We start from the raw sequence: 19,764 nt of genomic DNA on the forward strand, positions 1-19,764 counted from the left end.
GGGGTGGGACACTCACGATTTTTTTGTTCGAGTGGCAGTGTGCGGATGCGGGAGTCAGCGTATGTGTGCGGCCGCCTCCGCATCGCGTCATCAAAGGAATGAAAAGAATATGCAAACGCGCGAAGGTGCGCGTGCTCTTACCCACACCCACAGGCGTTGCTGGTGGCAGAGGGACCGTAGCGAGGGGAGGGGGAGGTCGGTTACGCATGCCACTATATCTGAGGCGCTATCAGTTGGGCGGGGGAGGACGATGAGGAGGGCACTCGCGCCTTCTCCGGTGCCCTTTGTCCTCTCCACTAAGGCGTTTTACTTGTGCTTTGCACAGGAAAGGGCCTCACATCAGCGCATCGCACCCTATCCACGTTCCCTCCACTGCTGCATCTATTTCCGCCACGAACACCCTCGTCCATCCCCGTCTCCTTACGTCTGCGTCTCTGTCTCTCTGTCGCTCTCTCTCTCTTGTCGTACCCGCCACCCTGTACGTGACAACTCGGGTTTCGATGTGTGGGTGCATGTGTGTGTATATATATATATATATGCGTGCATACATGTGCTTGTTTGCGTATGGGTGCCTCTGTATGTAGTCCAGCAGGGGTGTCTCGCGACTGTGCTCGCTCTCGGTGTGTGTGTCCCCTGTATGTGTGTGTCTTCTTACACAGAGTGCATCCCCCCCCCCACACACACACACAAAGACACACGCACACGCTCCAGCAGTCGCCTTTGGCGCCGTTTTTCGAGAGGTTAGCTTCCCTCGCCGCTTGCAGTTGCTTCTTCTTCTTGTTCGCCTGGCCACAGCACAGCCCCAACACGTAGCCATGCAACCACCACCACCACAGATGACGCCGTACGAGGAGAACATCACGCGGTCGTACCAGTACCTCAACGGTGCCCGGATGCAGTCAGCGATTCTCTTTAACAGCACTACCTTCTGCATAGATCGCTGCCTCGATACACAGGAACTGTACACCTTGATGCGCACGACGAACGCTCCGATCTCGTATCGCCTCCAGAAGGATATGGAGGAGAAGAAGTGCGTGCAAAACTGCAGTGCCAAGTGGGACGAGCTCTTCAACATCACCCTCACGGAAGCAAACGAAGGCGCCGTTCGTGAGGTGCAAGCGAACGCTATCGCGAAGATGATGGGGGCAATGCAGCAGTAGCAGTGGGAGCGCTCTGCCCAGAGGGGTAGGGAAGGGACGAATACAACAAAAAGACGATACGAACCAAGAGTGTGGAAGTGCGTGCGTGTGTGTGTGTGTGTCTGTGTGGGTGTTGCGGACGTGTGAACAGGGATGGTGTCGCTCATTTCGCTTATAGGTGTCTTGCACAAACCCTTCCGACTGTTGCATGCCTGTGCCTGTGGCTGGTATTGATGTTGGTGTCGGTCTACTGGATTACCCCTTTCCTTTCTTTAAAAAAAAAGGACGCGCGACGCGCATTAGCCGTGTGGCAAGCATGATCACACACGTAAGTCACGGTCCGCATTGAAAGGTGCTCACAGAGAGAGAGAGGCAAGCAAGTAATTACCAAGTTGATTCTTCTGTTGGCTCAAGCAAGCAGTTTCTAGCTGCTACCGCGGCTCCACCTCGGTGCAGAGGGCAGATGCGTGGTGCTGTGATTACACAGTCGATGCGCCAACACACACACGCGCGCGCTGCCACCAATGCGGTGGGTCTTCTCATAAGAAGAAGCGCACAAAGCTGCCTTAACCCTACGAAAGGCGCGCACCTGTGAGGCAGCCGTGTGTTGGCGCCACGCAGGCTTGCGTGGATGCCTCTTCCTTTTCATTTCGATTCCTTGCCCCCTTCCCGCGTGTCTGATTCTCGTGTGTGTGTTTTCATCTCTTGCTCACTGGCACGACGTGCCGTTGTGCAATCCTTGCTGCACGACTGGTGCGCCCGCAACTACCCCCCTCCAACACACACACACACACGCACACACGCACATGCACGCAAGCGTCCGCCCTACCCCCTACCCCTTTTCGCGCTTCATCGCTAACTTGCACACGGACCTTGCAAAAGCAAAACACGACACGAAAGTGCCACAGAGGGAACACAGTTGCCGACGCGTTCTCGCTGTGGTCTTTCTTGCGCATCACCACAGGTCGACGCCATTTTCTTCTCGGCACCTCTTGAGCGACGCACTAAATCTCTTGTGCTAGCGAACATCTCTCCCCCAACAGCTTGGCCGACGAGTAAATCACGTAGGAAAGCATCCTATAGCTGCCCAACACCTCTCTCTCTACGCACGCGCAGACGCGCACACAGACGAACACCTTCACACCCGTGCACGCACGTTCTGCGAGGTATTCCGCAGCCTTGCTCCCTTCATTTTAGTTTTGTAATTCATTTCCACGTTCCTTTGTGTGAATTGTGTTCTCTCTCTCTCTCTCTCTCTGTGTGTGTGCCTGTGTACCTGTGTGCGTATCTCCCTGACTGTCTGCGGTCTCGGACCGCCCCCTCTCGCCTGTCCGCTTTCTCGCGACGGTCGGGTGCCACAAATCCGCCTTTTAGTCCCTCGCTTCGTCCATATTTGGGCTTTCACATTGCCCCCTCTTTTTCCCTCCGGTTGCTTTCTCGACCTTTTGTTTATTTGCGTGTGCGTGTGTGTGGTGCGCCTCTGCCTCCGCCCCTGTCCCTCTCGTTGCCCTTACGGGCGCGACTCTTACTACCTCTGTGCTGCTCTGTTGCGGGGTGTTATTACCCGCCTCCCGAACCGCGTACCATTTACGCCGGCTGTACCGTCGCCGTCTCGCTCTCTCAAGCCCTCGTCCTTTCCAGGAATACACCCTGCAAGCAACACTCGCAGCGGGTTGTTTAACCCATATATATATATATATATATATCTGCACATACTCAGTGACAGAACAGGTAGAGGCGCCTGCAGCCGTCGCAGAAATCTGCACAGACGTGCTCCACTTACAGCACACGCGTTGCCCACAGCTAAAGGAGTAGGTGAATAGGTCGACACAGGCACACACATACACAGTAAAGACAATGGTCGACCTCTACGCCGCGCTGGAGGTGGACAAGCGCGCGACGCCGGAGCAGATCAAGCGGAATTACCGCCGTCTTGCCCTGCGCTACCACCCCGACAAGGCGGGCCCAGAAGGCGCTGCCCGCTTCAAGGAGGTGAATACCGCCTATGAGGTTCTTTCCAACCAGCGAAAAAAGGAAATTTACGACCGCTATGGCGAGGCCGGACTGGAGGCGCTGGAAAACCCGGTGGCGGGGGCCGCGCTTGCCACCTTCGGCTCCACCGCGCCAGTCATCATCACAATTGCCATCTCTTTCATCTGCGCTGTCATGCTGTTGCTCTTTCTGGCGTTTTTGGTGTCGTTCGTGGACGGCCAGCTGCGCACGTGGAGCTACGTCAGGGTGTTCTCGCCGCTCTTTGTGTTGGACTTCTTGGTTGGCGTGCCGGCTCTTATCCTCTTAGGTGTGTTCGCCATCATGTCGCCGCTCAGCCTGCACGCACAGTGCACGCTTCTCTCGTTACTGTGTGCCGTCGTGTTGACAATTGTCATCCCGATCGCCAAGGACCGCAACGAGGCGGTCGCCAGAGCTGGACGCACCGACTACGTCCAATGGCGGTTGTGGCTTATCCCCGGATACCTATTCTCCGTATTTGCCTTCATTGCTATTGTAATGACGTCACTGCCGACAGAGAGACGTATTTTCGACCTCAAGTCCATCGGATTGGTGCACTTCGCGAATTACACTCGCGTTGGCTTCGTCTTCGCCATCTTGCAGGGGTGCTGCATCGTGGTCTTCTTTGCCCTGGTGGCGTGCCGCGCTGATGGGGTGATCACCATCGACTACTTCGTCGTCATTGGTCTCCCGATATTTCTGCTGCTCACGCTTTTCCTCGTGAACCGCGTCGTGCTTTACGTGTTAAGCAGCTACATCAGCGACGTGCCGCCCGAGGTGGCGGCGGCGGCGGCAGCGCGTGAGTTGAACGAACACGGTGGCGAGGCACCTGCGCCGCACCCTAACGAGGGCTGCGCCGAAGGCCCGCACTCGTCGTGGCGTGGGTCATCGAATCCGATGTGCGGTGGTGGCACTGAGGGATGCAACCGCACCCACCGCCAACCGCGTGCCGAGTTTGAAGAGCAGTTACACTCCAATGACGCCCGAGATCACGGCAACCGTGACGGCGAGGGAGGCGAGGATGGCGGGCGGGCACAGCAGAGTGCGTCGCACGGCAAGAACCCGTACGCTGGCCAACACGCCTCTTTTTGCGGAGTTCTCATCAGCATGATTGTCGCGAGTATCCTCGTTGGCCTGCTGATGGCGTCGACCGCCATGATAGCAGTGCGGCTGAACTACTACTCCAACCACGGCACCTATGATGGTGTCCTGTCCCTATCCAAGGCATGCATTCCACTCTTTATTATTATTGGCAACGTTGTGCTCATGGAGCTGATCGCGTGCCTTACATTCTGCTGTTGCGGTGTCTTCATGGTCGTAGAGGGCGGTGCGCCAGTGCCCGAGCACGGCAACCAACAGGAGAGCAGCGCAGGGAACGAGGCCGGGATGCAGAATAACGTCTGCACCGATCCGGCTCGGCCGGCTGGCCAGGCGGTAGCTGATTTGACACACCAAAATGAGGCCCCCAGACGTTGCCCGCCTGGAGCAGTTTCTGCCACGACTCATTCTGTAGCGCTGTCAGCGGACGAACATGGCAAGACGCCGCGGGAGCGCCAGCCGGACAGCACGCGCCTCTCCGACGTTGATTAGAAGTTGGCGCGCACTGGGGGCCCAGGAATGCGACCTGGTGAAGATGGACGGGCGGGCGATGAGGCGGAGGCACGTGAAGGGAGCCTTTTGCGCAGAGCCACGCCATCCTCCACTAACTCTACTCCGCCGCCTCCGCTCCGTCACCCTTCTTCCACTGGCCGCGTTTCCTCGCTCGCCCCTTTCCGCAGTATATGGACGCAGCGAGCTGTCTTGCGAGCATGCGTGCCATTTCGTTTTCTGCCTCTTTCGTTTATACTCCCGTGTGTATGTGTACGTGAACGCAACACTTGTGAGCGTGCCTTCCTGTGTTGTCCTCTCTCTTTCTCTTCCATGCGAGAACTAGAAGCAGCTCCTAAAGGTCCGCAGGCGTGCGCATGCCGGCTGCAAGGGAGCCGTCGTCCCCGAAGGCGACGTGAGGGAAAAGGTTTGGCTACACACTGACTGTGAGGTGGTGCGCGCCCTCGTCTGATTCTATCGTCCTTGTTGCTGCGGACGGAAGTGCGCCCAGAGCAAATTACGACCCCCTTCACTCATGGAAACGGGAGGACACACGATTCGAGTAGGGCGACAGCTGCTTCGGGAGCCTGCCGAGGGTAACGCGTTGAGCGATCGACCAAACGGAGAAAAGACTCTGCACCCAAGCAAGAAAGGAATAGAAATACACAGAGACACACAAAAGCACACCGCTATGAAGAACAAGGAGCCCGTGGTGTTGCTCTTCCCTCCTCCCCAATCCCCATCCCTATCCCCTGCCAAATGCCGAGCCGCCTCTGGCGCTGGCCGGGCGGTGCATCGCTGCTGACGGCAGACCGTCAGGTCCTGGGCGGCGTGGCGTCCGGGTGTTCTGCAGTCGCGAACGCGCGTGTGCACTCTCCACATGATGGGCAGGGTGTCCGCGTGACTCGAACGCATCCCACTGCCCGGCCCTCGCACGGCCCACTGGTGTGGGGAGGCCTGAGCCGCCCCGAGGGGGGAGGGGGTGGGATGCACGAGGGGTGGCAGCCGGCATAGCGGGGGAGCGGCTGTGAGGCGACCCGCGAGGCGGTGGGTGAGCGGGTAGAGCTGGAGGGCGGGGACGGTGCTCACATGACCGTGTCGGCGCATCTGGTGTGACGCGTGCGTGTCTATGGCATGCTTCGCACCGCGCTGGCGGGGGCCTGTGGCAGGGCCGGGATGGGGCTGGCGTTGAGTTGTTGCTGTGCGGCAGAGCAACGGACACACGCTGAAGAGAGGTGTTCCCTCTCCTCACTATACCTCCAAGCATCTTGCGGTTGCCTGTGCCTCGTTCATCGTTTCTCGTGCGTTCTCCTTCACCCATATTGCCCTTCTCATCCATCTACCGTCTTCTTCCGCCGAGATCTGGTCGGAAAACGCTCACCCGCCACGCACTCCGAGGCCCTCGGTTCCTCTTCATTCTTCGGGGGTTCGTGTGACAGCACCAAGCGACATAAACATCAATTGCAGCACGAATCCTCATCACCATGTATTTGGCTGTCTTCCACGAGTTTGCCCATCCCGAGGTGCTGGAGAATGTGAAGGCGGAGGGCATCTGTGACGTGGACGTGGCTCCGGAGCCGAACAAGCTGGCCGCTTCGGAGGAAGAGCAGCAAGTGTTGCGCTGCAACGCGAAATTGATCACGGTGAAGCACAACATTACCGGTATCCGCGACGTCTTTGATGGCATGACGGAGGCGGAGCTGGTGGAGATCGACGGGCAGGTAGAGCAGAAGCTGCAGCAGCTCGTTGCGCTTGGCTTTCAGGTGGTGGAGCGCCACCCACGGACGTCGGCCGGTCGCCCAATGCTAGACCGCGTGATCCTGTCTTACCCGGCTTAACTCAAAAGAAACGAAAGGAGCAGCGATGAGTGTGTTTGGGGAAGGGGGACCCAGGCGATGGTGGCAGGCTTTGGCCGCCTTTGCTGCCTACGCGCACCCCACCCACACACACACACGAAGACTCTTCCGCACAGCGATATAGCAATCTTGTAGACGCGCGCGTCTGTGACGGGGGCCGAGGTGAAGAGTGTCGTTGCCTTTCTGTTTCCCTCATCGTTCGAGACGTCCGTTCTTTACTTGCCTGAAACCAATTGTGTGATTTTCAAAGAGGGAAGGCGTTGCGGCGAGACGGCAATGACGCCAACCGCCGATGCCGCCGCTCCACACCTAGCAGCGCGCAGCAGCGACCCTTGTCACAGTGAATAAAAGCAGCACGCAAGTCGCACTTCGATTTTGCATGTGCCGGCGTGTGTGCTGCTGGCTCTTCTCGTGGAAGGGGAGGGCGAGCACTTCGCCCTGTCACGCTTCGTTATATATATATATATATATTCGTTTTTTTCGTTCGCGTTGTGGCTGATTGCGTGCGTGTATGTCAAAGACAGGGCCATGGAAGGGGGTGAAGAGACGGTGATACCATAGGGATCGGTACATAGTCAGGTGCGCGGCGAGGCGGGCAGTGGAGCGCCAAACTCGACAGATCACAGGCAGCACCGTCGGTCTTCTCTTCTACTCCTCTGGTTATAAACGGCGCATTGCAGCTAGCGTCCCTTTCCTTCCCGTGCCGCTGCGATGGGCCGCTACGTGATGCGCCGCATCAAGAGAATCTGGTGTCTTTCACGTGCCTTTTCTGCGCACACCTCTGTCCTGTCCGCCCCGCTCCTGCCTACAAACTCGTCATGCATTTTCATTTGCTGCTCCCCCTCCCCCCTCCTCCTCTCATTTTCTACAACGTGGCGGGCACTGTCACACATCTGCTCGCACTCCTACCCACCCAACACCTGTGCACACACACGCTCTCTTTTCCCACATTGACTGCACGAAATCTTGTCGAATCCCTTTCATCGGTGTCTCCAGTTGGATCGTCGTTTACGAATATCCCGCCTCCCCCACCAGACGCGAAAATGGGTCCGCTCTCCAAGAAGCGCATGATCATCCGCGACGGCGTGTTCTACGCCGAGCTGTTTGAGTTTCTCAAGCGCGAGCTGGCCGAAGAGGGCTTCTCCGGTGTCTCCTACCATGTCACGACGCTCCGCACGGAGATCGTGATCAAGGCGACGAAGACCCGTGAGGTGCTCGGCGTGAACGGCCGCCGCATCCGCGAGCTGACAGCCTGCATTCAGCAGCGCTTCAACTACAAGGAGGGCAAGCTCCAGCTGTACGTTGAGCGCGTTGAGGTGCGCGGCCTGTCCGCGATGGCGCAGGTGGAGTCCCTCCGCTTCAAGCTCCTGAGCAACCTGCAGGTGCGCCGCGCCGCCATGGGCATCATCCGCTACGTCATGGAGTCCGGTGCCAAGGGCTGCGAGGTCACCGTCGGTGGAAAGATCAAGGGCCAGCGTGCGAAGAGCATGACCTTCCGCGACGGCTACATGATCAAGTCCGGTACGGCTCACAAGTCCTTCGTCGACTCCGCCTGCCGCCACTGCTACATGCGCGCCGGCTGCATCGGTGTCAAGGTCAAGATCATGCTTCCCGGTGACTCGACTGGCCGCAACGGCCCGTCGGAGCCGCTGCCGGACGTCATCACCGTCATTGAGCCGAAGCAGATCACCGCGTCTGAGTAACGAGCGCGTTGCCTCTGCGCTGGTGAACGTGCCTGCGCACTTACATCTCAGCCGTGCTTTCTGGGAAGACCTTCTGCGACGCGGGGCGCTGTGCTGGTACAGATGGAAAGATGTGCGCCATCACGGATGCATCCTTGCATGGTGCGTGCTCACGTGCTCACCACAGTTTGTGTGTGTGTGTGTGTGAGTGTGAGTGTGAGTGAGAGAGAGAGTGTGTTTCGGCGCACCTCCCATCCAACAGTGGCGTGAACGGCTTTCTCTGTATGCGCCCTTTCGTTTTAACTCTTTCTTTTTCCGCCTTTGTTTTTTGTGATTTTTGATGAACTCAAACACAAAATGAACATCCATGTGCACTCGTAGGCGCACTTGCGTTGCGGTGCTGCCGTCAGCCCTACGCCCCGGTGCCTCCGTCTCTCTTCCTTCCTTTTCTCGGAGACAGAGAAGAGAAGGTGATGGCGGAGGGGACGAGCAGACGCGTCGGGTTGGTATGTTGCCGCCAAGCCGGCTCACACTCTCGGGGGCGCGCTACGAATCAGATTTGCACATATGTGTGTGTGTGCCTCTGCGTGGATTCGGCGGCGACACTCAAACGCGAATCTTTTTTTTTCGTCTTATAGTGTGCGCAAACAACCCGTCCCTGCGGCGAAATGTCAAAAATGCAGTGCGGCACTGTGCTCTCCTCCTGCTTGATGCCTTCGCCTTCTCCCTGCACTCTCCTCTTGCCCCCTCTCTCATGCCACAAATGCCCCCATCCTACACAGAACACACACACACACACACACACACGTATCCAACGCGCTGTTCGCACGGCAGTGTCGTCTGCAACAATAACGAAAGAGGGCGAGAAGGCCAGACTCCATCGTTTAGAAAAGCCTGTTGGCCATTCATTGGAAGAGGTGCAACTTTCCGCCTGATGAACGCTCAGGACTCCGCTCCGCTCTTGAAGAAGGCAGCGCTTTGCAGCGATGATTCTGTGCGATCGCCTTTGGAGGCTGGGTCGCTGACTTCACGGCGGCGTCTGTCGTCACGTCTTGGAGCACAGATGCCCTCTTCTACCACCGCCACCGCGCTCGCGCTCACAAGTAAGCAGCGTCTCTTCAGCGAGGCCACTCTGCGCAGCATTGCCTTACTCTTGCGCCACACGGCAGCGGAGATCGAGGCGGCCGCGTTGGAGGATGCAATGGAGGATCCCGTAGCGAGTGAGTACATCATGACGAATGGGGGCCGTGCAGACGAGCACAGCGTCAGCACCACCAGCGTGAGCGTTCCGGTCACGTCTTTCTTTGCTGGCGATGCAGATCGGTCCGCACTAAGCTCGAGTGCGTCGTCAGGGAGCGGTGCTGATTGGGTGTCGGGAATGTCGGCGCCCTCATCAACACATGACGCGGCAACGCGCAGCACCGATTCACCGCCGTCGCAGCCCCAAAGGGGCTCTAAGATTACGGCGCAGGTACCCTCCACGCTGACGTTGTCGTCGTCGGCACCAGGGGACCGACCTCGGCACAGTCGCTGCTCACCACCCCCGTTGGAGCTGCGCCGTCGGCCTCGCGCGAGCTTTAGCGGGACTCTCGTCGACCAAGCAATTCGTGCCGCGGGCGCCGCTGCCAGCAGCCCGTCCTACTCGTATAGCTTCCCAGAGAAGTGGTTCGGCCCCCCAGCCGACGCGCTTGCGCGACGTGCTGCGCAGCGCTCGGCGGGGGACACCCTCCTCAACCCCAGCACGAGGCGAGCATCGATAGCGACTGCGAAGGGGTTTCGGCCCCGTTGGCAGCCGCGGACGTCCTCCGCAAAACTTACTGCTACCAAGGAAACTTCTTTTGCTGCCGCCTCGCGCTCACAGTCGCTGAACACCGCCGTGTTCTTGCCGGACCCGTCGCCCGCGAGAAGCCCGACCACGTTGACGCACCGCAACTCCTTCTCCAACCATGCCGACTGGAACAAGGTTTTAGCGACTGCCACCTCGCAGCCACCATTGTTTTTCGACAATCTGCTCTTCGACCCGGCGACGAACCGCTACCTTTTCGGAGGTCATGCGTTCCGTGAGGAGGTCCGAGTTCTACAGGCACCTGCGGCGGATGCATCTGCGTTGGCGGCGTCTCGCGCAGACGACGCGGGGAGCGGAAACAGCGTCACCAAGCACACGCGCGGCTCGCCGTCACCGTGGTTACTGCTTGTGAGAGAGTACATCCCGGTATCAGCCGAGTGCAGCATCGTCGGAGATGAGCAACGACCCCTCAGCGCGAGTGGTGGCAGCGTGGACGCAGTTGTGGTCCAGTGCTTCTCCCTCTTGCCACCGCAGCTAGTACATCTACGGCCGAATCCATACCAGCTTCTCCCCGAGACCACCATCACAATGTGCCTACTCGTTGCGCTACCGGGCTGCGTGACACTGGTGACACCGCTGGACGTCTTTTTGCACGATGCGCGGCACAGCCTCCTCATGGTAGCGGGATCTTCGCTGGAGCGCCTCTTGAGCAGCTCACACGAGACGACGGAAGTCCGCAGGCGTCCCGGGAGTGGAGCGCAGTCGTCTTTGGCGACTGTGAGCCCCTCCGCATCTACTGCCCGCGTAAATTTCGTGCATCCTAGCACCTCGCTGGAAGCGGCCTTCGGTAACAGGGTCTCCGACGTCTCACCCTCTAGCGCTGCGACGCCGGTCTCGCTGGACGCAGCTGAGCGGGATCGAGATACCACACGGATTGCCATAGTGCAGGAGCGGCTTGTCCAAGTAGTGATGCCGGACATACTCGACGAGGCGATGCACGCGATCTACGGAACCCTTGTGGTGTACTGTATTCAATACGAGCAGCGGCGTCGCATGCTCGTCGCCGTGGGTGCCGTCCACGTGCTGCAACGCTTCTTTCGTCGCTGCCTCGCCGTGATGGAGCGAGCGGTACGGCGGATGGTGCGCCTGTGGCGCCAGCTGGAGGTAGATGCGCGACTGAAGCTGCAGCAATACCGGCCGTTGCCAACGGCGATGGAGAGGCTTGACGCGGTGGCGAACAGCATTCTGCAGGAGCACATGCTCACCTCGGGTAGCTACAAGCGTTCGTTCATCGCAGCCCAGTGGGCGGCGCGGCGTCGCTCCTTTGCTCAGTGGAGACAGACCGAGGAGTGGGACAGCGTGTTTGCGTCGCACGTGCGGCGCAGGGAGATCGACTCAAACGGCGCCGCCACCGATAGCGCTGCGGAGAAGAGGCCGCGCAGCGCCCGACTGAGCGCCGGAGAGGAGCTGCGCTTGGAGTCGGAGTTTAACAAGCGCCGAGGTTGGTCGAGCAAGGTGATGATGCCGTGCACGGAGCCTTCTTCGCCCTCAAGGGCTGCCGAGTCGTATGCTGAGCGCGAGCAAGCCGCAATTCGTCGTTTTCTCAGCTGGTACATAGACCCACAGGAGCTCCTCTACCTCAGCCATCAACGCTTGCTGGAAACGCTGAAAGGTTCCGTCTTTCAGATGGCGGATGTACGGCTCGAGCTGAGACGCGCTGCTAACAGGCCGACGAACGAGGATTGCGCGACACCGCTCGCTGCTTCCGTGTCCTGCAACAGCGTTCATCAGTGCAGGTGATCGCCACTCCTATGCCCTCTCTCTCTCTGGGCCATTCGAACAAGCGGCTGCCTTCTCTGTCTTTCATTTCTTGTTATTCAACAACTCCTCCCTCCCCGAGGAGGGGGTGTGGGCGCACCTCAGTGCGTGGCATCTCAGGGCCCAGCGCGCATCCCCTCCCTTCTTCCCACGTTCTCCCTCTCTCTCTCTCTCTCTGTGGACCCCTCGATGTAAAGTACCGCCGTGTTTGTGCTGGCTCGTCTCAACTTCTCGTTGTGCTTTTCTTTTGTGCGCGCCCGCTCTGTGTACGTGTGTTCTCCTTCTTTTCGGTGTGTTGTGTATCCTGCTCACGTGCGCTCGCCTCACTTACACGCGAAGGTACATTCCGGATGATGACATGTGCCCACCACCACCACCCCCTCACTCGCACGGACGCGAAACTGCAGCGTCGACGAGCTACGAGTGGCTCGCACACCAGTGTGAGTGTTTGTAATGGAGTCGCCATGTCAGCGCCTGCACGCATAAAAGGCGCATCCAATGACCCTCCCGAGCCCTTGCTCACTCTTCACCTTGCCAGCGTGAGGGCGGCGCATTCGGGGCTTGCCGTGGACGCGTGGAAAGGCACACCAGCGCGGGCAGCTGCCACCAACGTGAGGAAGATGTTCCGCCCTCCCGGTCACCGGCCCTCTCTCCCTCTGTACTTCTCTACCCGCCCCACAAACCACCACCCCATGCACCTGCACGCATAAAACAAAGCACTTCCAGAACTGAGCCCCCCCCCCCTCCCACGAGCGCGTGGGTCAGTGTGCGATCCGCGCAGATCAACCAACCGCGCCCCTGGTGGTTAGCTCCTGTGTTGCCTCCACTCTCATTTTCTTTTGCTGTTGTAGTGGCGAGCGCACGGGGGCATGCAAGATGCCGTCCTCTTCGCCTTTCTCTGCTTCATTTTTCGAGAGCCTGTTGTACTCGCGACGAGGCACCGGAAAGAACAGGGGCACACGCTCTATTGCACGCCGCTCCCAGGAGCTTGGAGCACAGCTGTGCGGCCGGCTGTCCCAGGTCGCGCTAGAAGTGAGCTCTGCAGCATTCAGTCGTACCGCTACCGCTGCTGCTGAAGTCGGCGCGGGAACGCATGCTAACGGCTCGCCTTTGGTGTCTTCATTATCTTCTGCCGCCTCCGCGCCGCTTTCCTTCATGGCGGATGTGCACCGTGACCTATCCGCTCACTACGGCTCCCACACAGTCCGGCGCGGCCTCGCTAAGCCACTCGGCCCATGCGTGCATCCGGTCCTTCGCAAAGGCAATCTTGCTACTCAGCGCGCAGGAGTTCATAGCCCCCGGTACATGCGGGTGTGGCTACTACGATTGGTGCGCCGATGCTGGTGCCCTCGCTGCGGTGTGTGGCTCAGCAGCGGCAGCGCACCCAAGCCGTCCAAGCTCAAAGCAAGCCGAACCACACTCGCCACAATCAAGGAGTGCCGCGTGCGGCGTCAGCTTCGCCCCTCACGTCTCTCCATCACACGCAGACGATTCATGCTGTGCTGCCTTCGCTGTCTCGACGCCGCCCAACGCGCGGCGAAGAGAAACGCGACGCTTCCTCGGATCACCACGGGTGGGCAGCAGGAGAACGACATCGCAGTCAGAAGCACCGTTGAGAGCGCTTCACTGTCTACACAGCACGCCGCACGGGAGGCGTGCGCTGCATGGGTTGAGCAAACTTCGGCGGCTGTATTGACCGAGGCCCGAGTGCCCCGGCGAAACCGTCGCTGCCGCAGGCGCAGCAAACGACGCCGTCGCGGCAGTACGGGAGAGGCTAGGACAGGGGTGAACGAGACCGTGCGCGCCGGCTGTGGCACCAGTGCAGCGGTGCATCAGCAGAGCACCTTCGCATCCCAAGTCACCCAAGGGATCGCTCTCTCGCTGAAACGCAGTACAACGCCATTGCCTGGCGTTGCGGGCGCTAGAAAGGCGACCAAGGCGTCAGCAGTGAAAGTGTCGACAACTGCTAGCACAGCCCACAAGAGTTTGCGGGGTTTGGTGCCAAGTGGTCCACTGAAGAAAAGCGTGCTGCGAGCCTGTGCCAAGGGGACACCTCCACCAAGCTCAATGAACTTGCCGGCGACCGCCCCTGTCGCTTGCAGCCCCAGTGCGGCAGTCACGAAGCATGCAGTGGTGGCTTCATCGACCGTGCAAATACGGCCATCTTTGCCATCCCAGTTCATCGACGATGCACATGGGCGGCTCGCCCATCAGCGATTGGACGCGGAGCAAGCGAAACACCTGCAGATGATTCACAAAGCCACAAACAGCGGGGGTACGGCACCCACAACAACGGCCTCAGTCTCGGGCCTGTCGCCATCACCAACCGACTCGCTGCCGTCTTCAGCGGCCCCTGCTCCACCGGTGCCCTCAGCGCCTGCGAAGGCGATCGCATCCACGTCGCGCACAACAGATGTTGCAAAGAAGGCTGCCCATCCACCTGCCAAGGCTGCAACCGTGACGAAGAAGCCGGCCGCAGCAAAGAAGAAATTCATGGACACCATGAGCCAGCTCGGATTCTGATGAGGTGCGGAGTTTGTGCAACCGCTACAAGCGCAGAAAACGCCTTCGCGCGGATCAGAAGACCAACAGCCGCGGCAGTGCTCTCTCCGTGCGTCTCGACGCTGCTTCAGCCTTACACGCCACCGCTACAGTCGCTATTCTCATGTTGCTGTCTCCTGTGCTGATCTTAAAGTTTTGCTCTCAGGAACTGTTCATAGCACACGTAACGTTTTTGCTTCTGTCTCTGCGATTTCACCGACGACGGGGTGTGTGCGCACCCCAGTGCGTGGCGTCTCAGGGCCCAGCGCACCTTCTCCCCCGTATCTCTCTCTCTCTCTCTCGGTGAGAGGAAGCCAGGCAGTATCCCCCCCACCCCACCCCAATCCCCATCCCTATCCCCTGCCAAATGCCGAGCCGCCTCTGGCGCTGGCCGGGCGGTGCATCGCTGCTGACGGCAGACCGTCAGGTCCTGGGCGGCGTGGCGTCCGGGTGATCTGCAGTCGCGAACGCGCGTGTGCACTCTCCACATGATGGGCAGGGTGTCCGCGTGACTCGAACGCATCCCACTGCCCGGCCCTCGCACGGCCCACTGGTGTGGGGAGGCCTGAGCCGCCCCGAGGGGGGAGGGGGTGGGATGCACGAGGGGTGGCAGCCGGCATAGCGGGGGAGCGGCTGTGAGGCGACCCGCGAGGCGGTGGGTGAGCGGGTAGAGCTGGAGGGCGGGGACGGTGCTCACATGACCGTGTCGGCGCATCTGGTGTGACGCGTGCGTGTCTGTGGCATGCTTCGCACCGCGCTGGCGGGGGCCTGTGGCAGGGCCGGGATGGGGCTGGCGTTGAGTTGTTGCTGTGCGGCAGAGCAACGGACACACGCTGAGGAGCTACTGTCCGCCGTCTCTTTGCGTGTCTCTGTATGTTTGTACATCGCGTTGCACAACTCAGAGCACAGCAGTAACCACGCCTCTCGAAACGTGTTGCTAAAACTCTCGCCGATGGTTCACGGCGTTTCGCAAGAAACAACAGAAGGAACTCATAACAGGGACGCTGGATACGTCATGTAAGCAAGCTGAAGCGCTGAGGCCTCACGGCCTTGTACTGCAGGCGCTTCCCCTCTCGCTTCTTCTATTCCCGCCGATGCCCATCTTGGGGTGTTCGCGCTCTAGTCTGCTCGTCGCCCGTCTGCTGCGCGCGTGGGCACTGTGGAGGGGGGGGCGTGTTCGGGTGTGCGTGCTTGTGACTATGGTTCACGTGGACTTGTGCACTCGTGCCTTCTCTGAAGGCTACCTCTGCCGTTTGTGCTGATGTGTGCCCGCACGCCTGCGGCCGATAACTTGCAGAGCGCTGTTGGCGTTTCCCCTTTGTCGTTGCTGTGTCCCTCTTCCCGTGCTCCGTCGTGCGTCGCGTCGGCTTTGCAGGATCTGGGGGGGGGTCGGGAGACGTCCGCCCATCAGGCACGTGTGCAGGCCATATTCGACCCCTTCTCCCTCTCGTTTCCACCCTGCCTCTCACTTCGCCCACATAATCTCATCGCTGCACCTTGCCCTCCCCCCTCCCGCGTAGATTTTGTCTGCGCCTCATCTTGCCTCCTCGCTGTCTTTCCTTTTCGCCCTTTCGCGACACGATCCGTGAAGAAGGGCTGGTTGAAGCGGACGAAAATGCCTGTCGCTGTATCCATGCACGCATGCTCGGCGTGGCCGGTGAGCATCGACTTCGTTGCCTTCCGCTTTTTCTTGGCGGGGTACTCAGTTGAGGAGACGGTGGAGCAGCTCATGGCGCTGCGGAGCGAAACGCCAGCGACGTCCCCGCATCGGAGCACGTCCTCTGCGTCGCCTTCTTCTTCAAGGTCATCGGACGTGGGCAAAGCATCGCACGCGGGATCGGCGTCGTCTTCGCAATCCGCCGCCCACCCCATGGCGCACCGTCACGATCGAAAGCAACAGCGGACACCTCAGCAACGCCAGGATTCGCTGTACGCGATGCACAAGGCACAACAGCAGGCCGAGGACAGGCGCCTTGAGGTCGAAGATGAGAATCCGCAGGAGATTGCCGTGGTCACCGCGGCGGCAGCTCTGCCCCGCAAGACCTCAATAAGCGGCTCCGCGAGCGGCGCACACGTCCCGACCACCGCCGCAGCGCCAAGCACCACGACCGTGGTGGATAACAGCAACACCAACGCATCTGCTTCATTATCCACGACAGTCGCCGTGTCGGCGTCCTCCGCGGCTTTCCGCCCTGTCCCAAGTGGCGCCCACACACGCCATCATCGCCATCGTCATCATCACCACCAGTGTCTGGACAAGTCGCCCGGCGGTTCCGAACGCAAAAAGTCGTGTCATTCAGCGCCACACTCATCCCGCTCGCGCACAGCCACCACGTCGTCAAGGACGGCCACGCACACCTCGTTTGCGCTGCCGTCGACGCTGAATAACGCGGACAGCGATGCATCGCCGCTCTCTGTCGACCTCAGTAATTTCAGGCGTTTCACCGATGACGCAACCGTCGCTGCCACTGCAGCGGCCGCCCCCAGTGATGCCGGCGGCGGTAGTGGAGCGCGGGCAGGCGGGGCGAGCAGCAGCCACCACCTTCACCATGTCAACTTTGGTGATACGAAGGCCTCCTCATCTTTGCCGCAGCGCCGCGAGAAGCATCGCAAGGACAGTGCAGGGCGGCACTGCTTCTTCTTGAGCGAGAGCTACATGAAGTTTCAGCGGCAGCTACAGGAGTTCGAGGCGATTGGCGGGGTCGGCGTCGGCTCCTCCTCCCTGCAGAGTCGCTACCTGTTCGAAGAAGTGACGGAGCAGTATCAGGTGTTTCGCGAGCTGTCCCGCGAGGAGCAGCTCGGCTCCCCGTACGCGTTTCTCTCGAACTATTATATCCCCATACCTGTGGCAACGCGTCTGCAGCTGCTGCAACTGTACTACGAGACGGACGCGGGCGTCTTTCGCTGGGCCTTCGGCGACAAGCTAAGTCGTTTCGACCTGCCAGCGGCGCTGAGTGCAGCGCGCGAAGAGAAAGTGAGTGGAACGCTGTCGGCGGGCTTTGGGGGTGTGGCAGGACTTGGCAGCGGTGGTGGTAGCAGCAGCGGCGCAGCGGACGGAGGCGTCACCGCCGCGTCCTTCTGGACCAGCCGGTGGAAAGGCTCCCCCGGTAAGCTTGCAGCGATGGACGCGGCGACGGTGACGCGGCTGAGTGAGCAGCACGTCGACGCTCTTCGCCGCCAGTGGGAGAATGTCAAGCACGTCTGCGTCACCGTCGCAGCCCTCTATCGCGGCAAAGGCAGCATGTGCGTCCCCCTTGATATGCCGCTCCTGACCACCATCCAGCAGTGCTTCGGGCTACGCCATCAGCAGGCTCTAGATTATGCCACGGCTGCCTTCGGCTTCGAACACCGTCTCGAGACGCGCCTCTTCGAGCACTTGCACAACTTCAACGAGTACGGCGTGATTTGCTCCGTCGTGGCGTCTTTGTGGTGTGACTGTTCCGGGTATTTCCTAAGCGGATCGTTCCGCGACGGGTGCCGCCGACTTGGCCGCCTGCTGGACGAGTATCGAATTCTGTCGGAGCTGCACTTGATCGTGTTTGGCGAAACAATGCGTCCGCGGTGGCAGGTGCAGCTAGACGAGGTGCAGCGCGTCATCACAACATCTTCGCATGTTGACAAAAACGCAATGGCCTCAGCAACGGCGGCGGTGACTGCCACAAGCCCAGTCACACCCAGCGTCAGCGGTGGTGGAGGGGGCATCGCAACGCCAACGACAATGTCAGCTGGCATGTTGCCTAGCTTTTCGAGCGGCGCCGCTGGAGCGGGCGGCAACGGACACTCGGGCGGCGCGACTGGTGGGGCCGCGGCTGACGCGGGCAACGCGAGCGCTTACACCTCACCAGTATTCCCGACTACAGGCGGGGCGTTCAGCACGAACAACGTGCACTCGCCGTTCAGCGGCAACGGGCAGTACAGCCGCCCTTTTTTGATGGAGTTCCCATCCCTGATGAAGCACCTTTTGCGCGTCTGCGTGGCTCTCAGTAGCAACGGTGGCGTCAACGATGGCCTGGACATCTTTTTCACTCGCATCTACTCCTACTTGGAGCTTCTGAGCTCAAGAACTGCGCCAGCCATCGTGTCGCGCATGATGAACGCTGCTGCATCAGGCGCATCAACCATGACCGGCGCCGCTGCTGTTGTTGGGACCGGAGGACTTGCCAGCACCCTATCTGGCCAGCTTGGTGGGTCGGTGGGCGGTGGTGGCGCTGCGCCCAGTATCGGCGCGTCCGTAGCGCCGTCTGGCCGACCGCCGCTGCCGCTGTACGGTGAACGCGTACAGAGCGACGGAGACTTGAGCTGCACCACGGCTGACAGCGGAAGTGCGATGGCGCCAGCTGCCGCCTCGACGCCGCTGCATCAAGGCTCATCCTCGTCGCTAGCACCTTTGACGCGCGGTGGCACGAACCTCGGCAGACCGCTCCGGTCAGGCCTCCCTCGTGCGTCGTCTTCTGGACATCTTCCCCGTCAAGCCTCCGGCAGAGGCGGCGGCAATGCGGTCGCGATGTCGCTGCTGACAGGCGCCAGCGCCACCAACCTTCGCACCGGTGTAGGAGGCAGCGGTGGCGTTGATGAAGGTATGGCCGCGAGCGCGCCGTTCTCCTACGCGGTATCTACTGTGGTAAACACCTCTTTGCTTCAGCCTGCCAGCATTCTGCTGCCCTTGACAGCGGCCATCGCTGCTCATAACAGCCCCGCAAGCGGAGGCGTTGCCTCGTCGCCGCTGCAGTCTGCGCTGGGAAGTCGTGGTTGCGCGTCCGAGGACGAGCCCACCGACGGAGACGCAGACGCAGGAAGCGGACACGGTGAGGGTGCGGCTCGGCCCACGGCGGGTGGGTCTTCGCCGAATAGCAGCGGCGCTCTTTCTCCATTGACAGCGCAGCCCCTGCCTGCCTCGACGTCGTCCTTGCCGTCCCAGGTAAGTGGCATGGTGCTGAAAGTGATTGACAAGCGGTATCTGCGCGAACTATGCATGTTGCTCACAGCCCTTCCCTGTGCGTGGCGCCAGCTGACAGTGCTGACGAGGGACGACCACATGGCGACCGACAAGTCTGTAAGCGATATGATGATGGCACTGAAAGCAATCACGCAGGTGCTCATGGCATCGGACGACTTTGATTAGGCGCGCTCTCCAACTCCGTTTTCGTGTGTGTGTGTGTGTGTGTGTGCGCGCGCGTAAGTGTCGATGACGGTGCTGTTTAGACATCTGTCCGCCGCACGAGAGAGACGTATTAGGGAGCTCCGATCGCACGCACAAGAAGGCGCGAGAGAGGCACACACATGCGCGCACACGCGTAGTGAGGCCCATGCCGAAAGCCTTCGCTCCCCCGCCCCCTCCCAATCCT

General features: G+C 60.3%; 7 protein-coding genes across 7 annotated transcripts; all 7 read left to right on the plus strand.

Annotated features, from left to right (window-relative positions):
* Window positions 1-815: 815 nt before the first annotated feature.
* On the plus strand, window positions 816-1,160 carry LMJF_33_0890 (conserved hypothetical protein; the record flags this gene model as incomplete). The annotated part of the gene is made up of 1 exon (XM_001685793.1): window positions 816-1,160. The coding sequence occupies one exon, from the start codon at window positions 816-818 to the stop codon at window positions 1,158-1,160; it is 345 nt and encodes a 114-aa protein (XP_001685845.1).
* Window positions 1,161-2,996: 1,836 nt separating this feature from the next.
* Window positions 2,997-4,739, plus strand: LMJF_33_0900 (dnaj chaperone-like protein; the record flags this gene model as incomplete). The annotated part of the gene is made up of 1 exon (XM_001685794.1): window positions 2,997-4,739. The coding sequence occupies one exon, from the start codon at window positions 2,997-2,999 to the stop codon at window positions 4,737-4,739; it is 1,743 nt and encodes a 580-aa protein (XP_001685846.1).
* A 1,481-nt stretch (window positions 4,740-6,220) lies between these two features.
* On the plus strand, window positions 6,221-6,574 carry LMJF_33_0910 (conserved hypothetical protein; the record flags this gene model as incomplete). The annotated part of the gene is made up of 1 exon (XM_001685795.1): window positions 6,221-6,574. The coding sequence occupies one exon, from the start codon at window positions 6,221-6,223 to the stop codon at window positions 6,572-6,574; it is 354 nt and encodes a 117-aa protein (XP_001685847.1).
* Window positions 6,575-7,635: 1,061 nt separating this feature from the next.
* On the plus strand, window positions 7,636-8,295 carry LMJF_33_0920 (putative 40S ribosomal protein S3; the record flags this gene model as incomplete). The annotated part of the gene is made up of 1 exon (XM_001685796.1): window positions 7,636-8,295. The coding sequence occupies one exon, from the start codon at window positions 7,636-7,638 to the stop codon at window positions 8,293-8,295; it is 660 nt and encodes a 219-aa protein (XP_001685848.1).
* Window positions 8,296-8,641: 346 nt separating this feature from the next.
* Window positions 8,642-11,860, plus strand: LMJF_33_0930 (conserved hypothetical protein; the record flags this gene model as incomplete). Its single annotated transcript, XM_001685797.1, has 1 exon — window positions 8,642-11,860. The coding sequence occupies one exon, from the start codon at window positions 8,642-8,644 to the stop codon at window positions 11,858-11,860; it is 3,219 nt and encodes a 1,072-aa protein (XP_001685849.1).
* An 894-nt stretch (window positions 11,861-12,754) lies between these two features.
* Window positions 12,755-14,401, plus strand: LMJF_33_0935 (conserved hypothetical protein; the record flags this gene model as incomplete). The annotated part of the gene is made up of 1 exon (XM_001685798.1): window positions 12,755-14,401. One exon carries the CDS (start codon window positions 12,755-12,757, stop codon window positions 14,399-14,401), a length of 1,647 nt encoding a protein of 548 aa, XP_001685850.1.
* A 1,633-nt stretch (window positions 14,402-16,034) lies between these two features.
* On the plus strand, window positions 16,035-19,541 carry LMJF_33_0940 (conserved hypothetical protein; the record flags this gene model as incomplete). The annotated part of the gene is made up of 1 exon (XM_001685799.1): window positions 16,035-19,541. The coding sequence occupies one exon, from the start codon at window positions 16,035-16,037 to the stop codon at window positions 19,539-19,541; it is 3,507 nt and encodes a 1,168-aa protein (XP_001685851.1).
* Between the last annotated feature and the right edge of the window lie 223 nt (window positions 19,542-19,764).

The sequence above is a fragment of the Leishmania major genome, chromosome 33 (assembly GCF_000002725.2).
Source record: "Leishmania major strain Friedlin complete genome, chromosome 33".
NCBI lineage: Eukaryota > Euglenozoa > Kinetoplastea > Trypanosomatida > Trypanosomatidae > Leishmania > Leishmania major.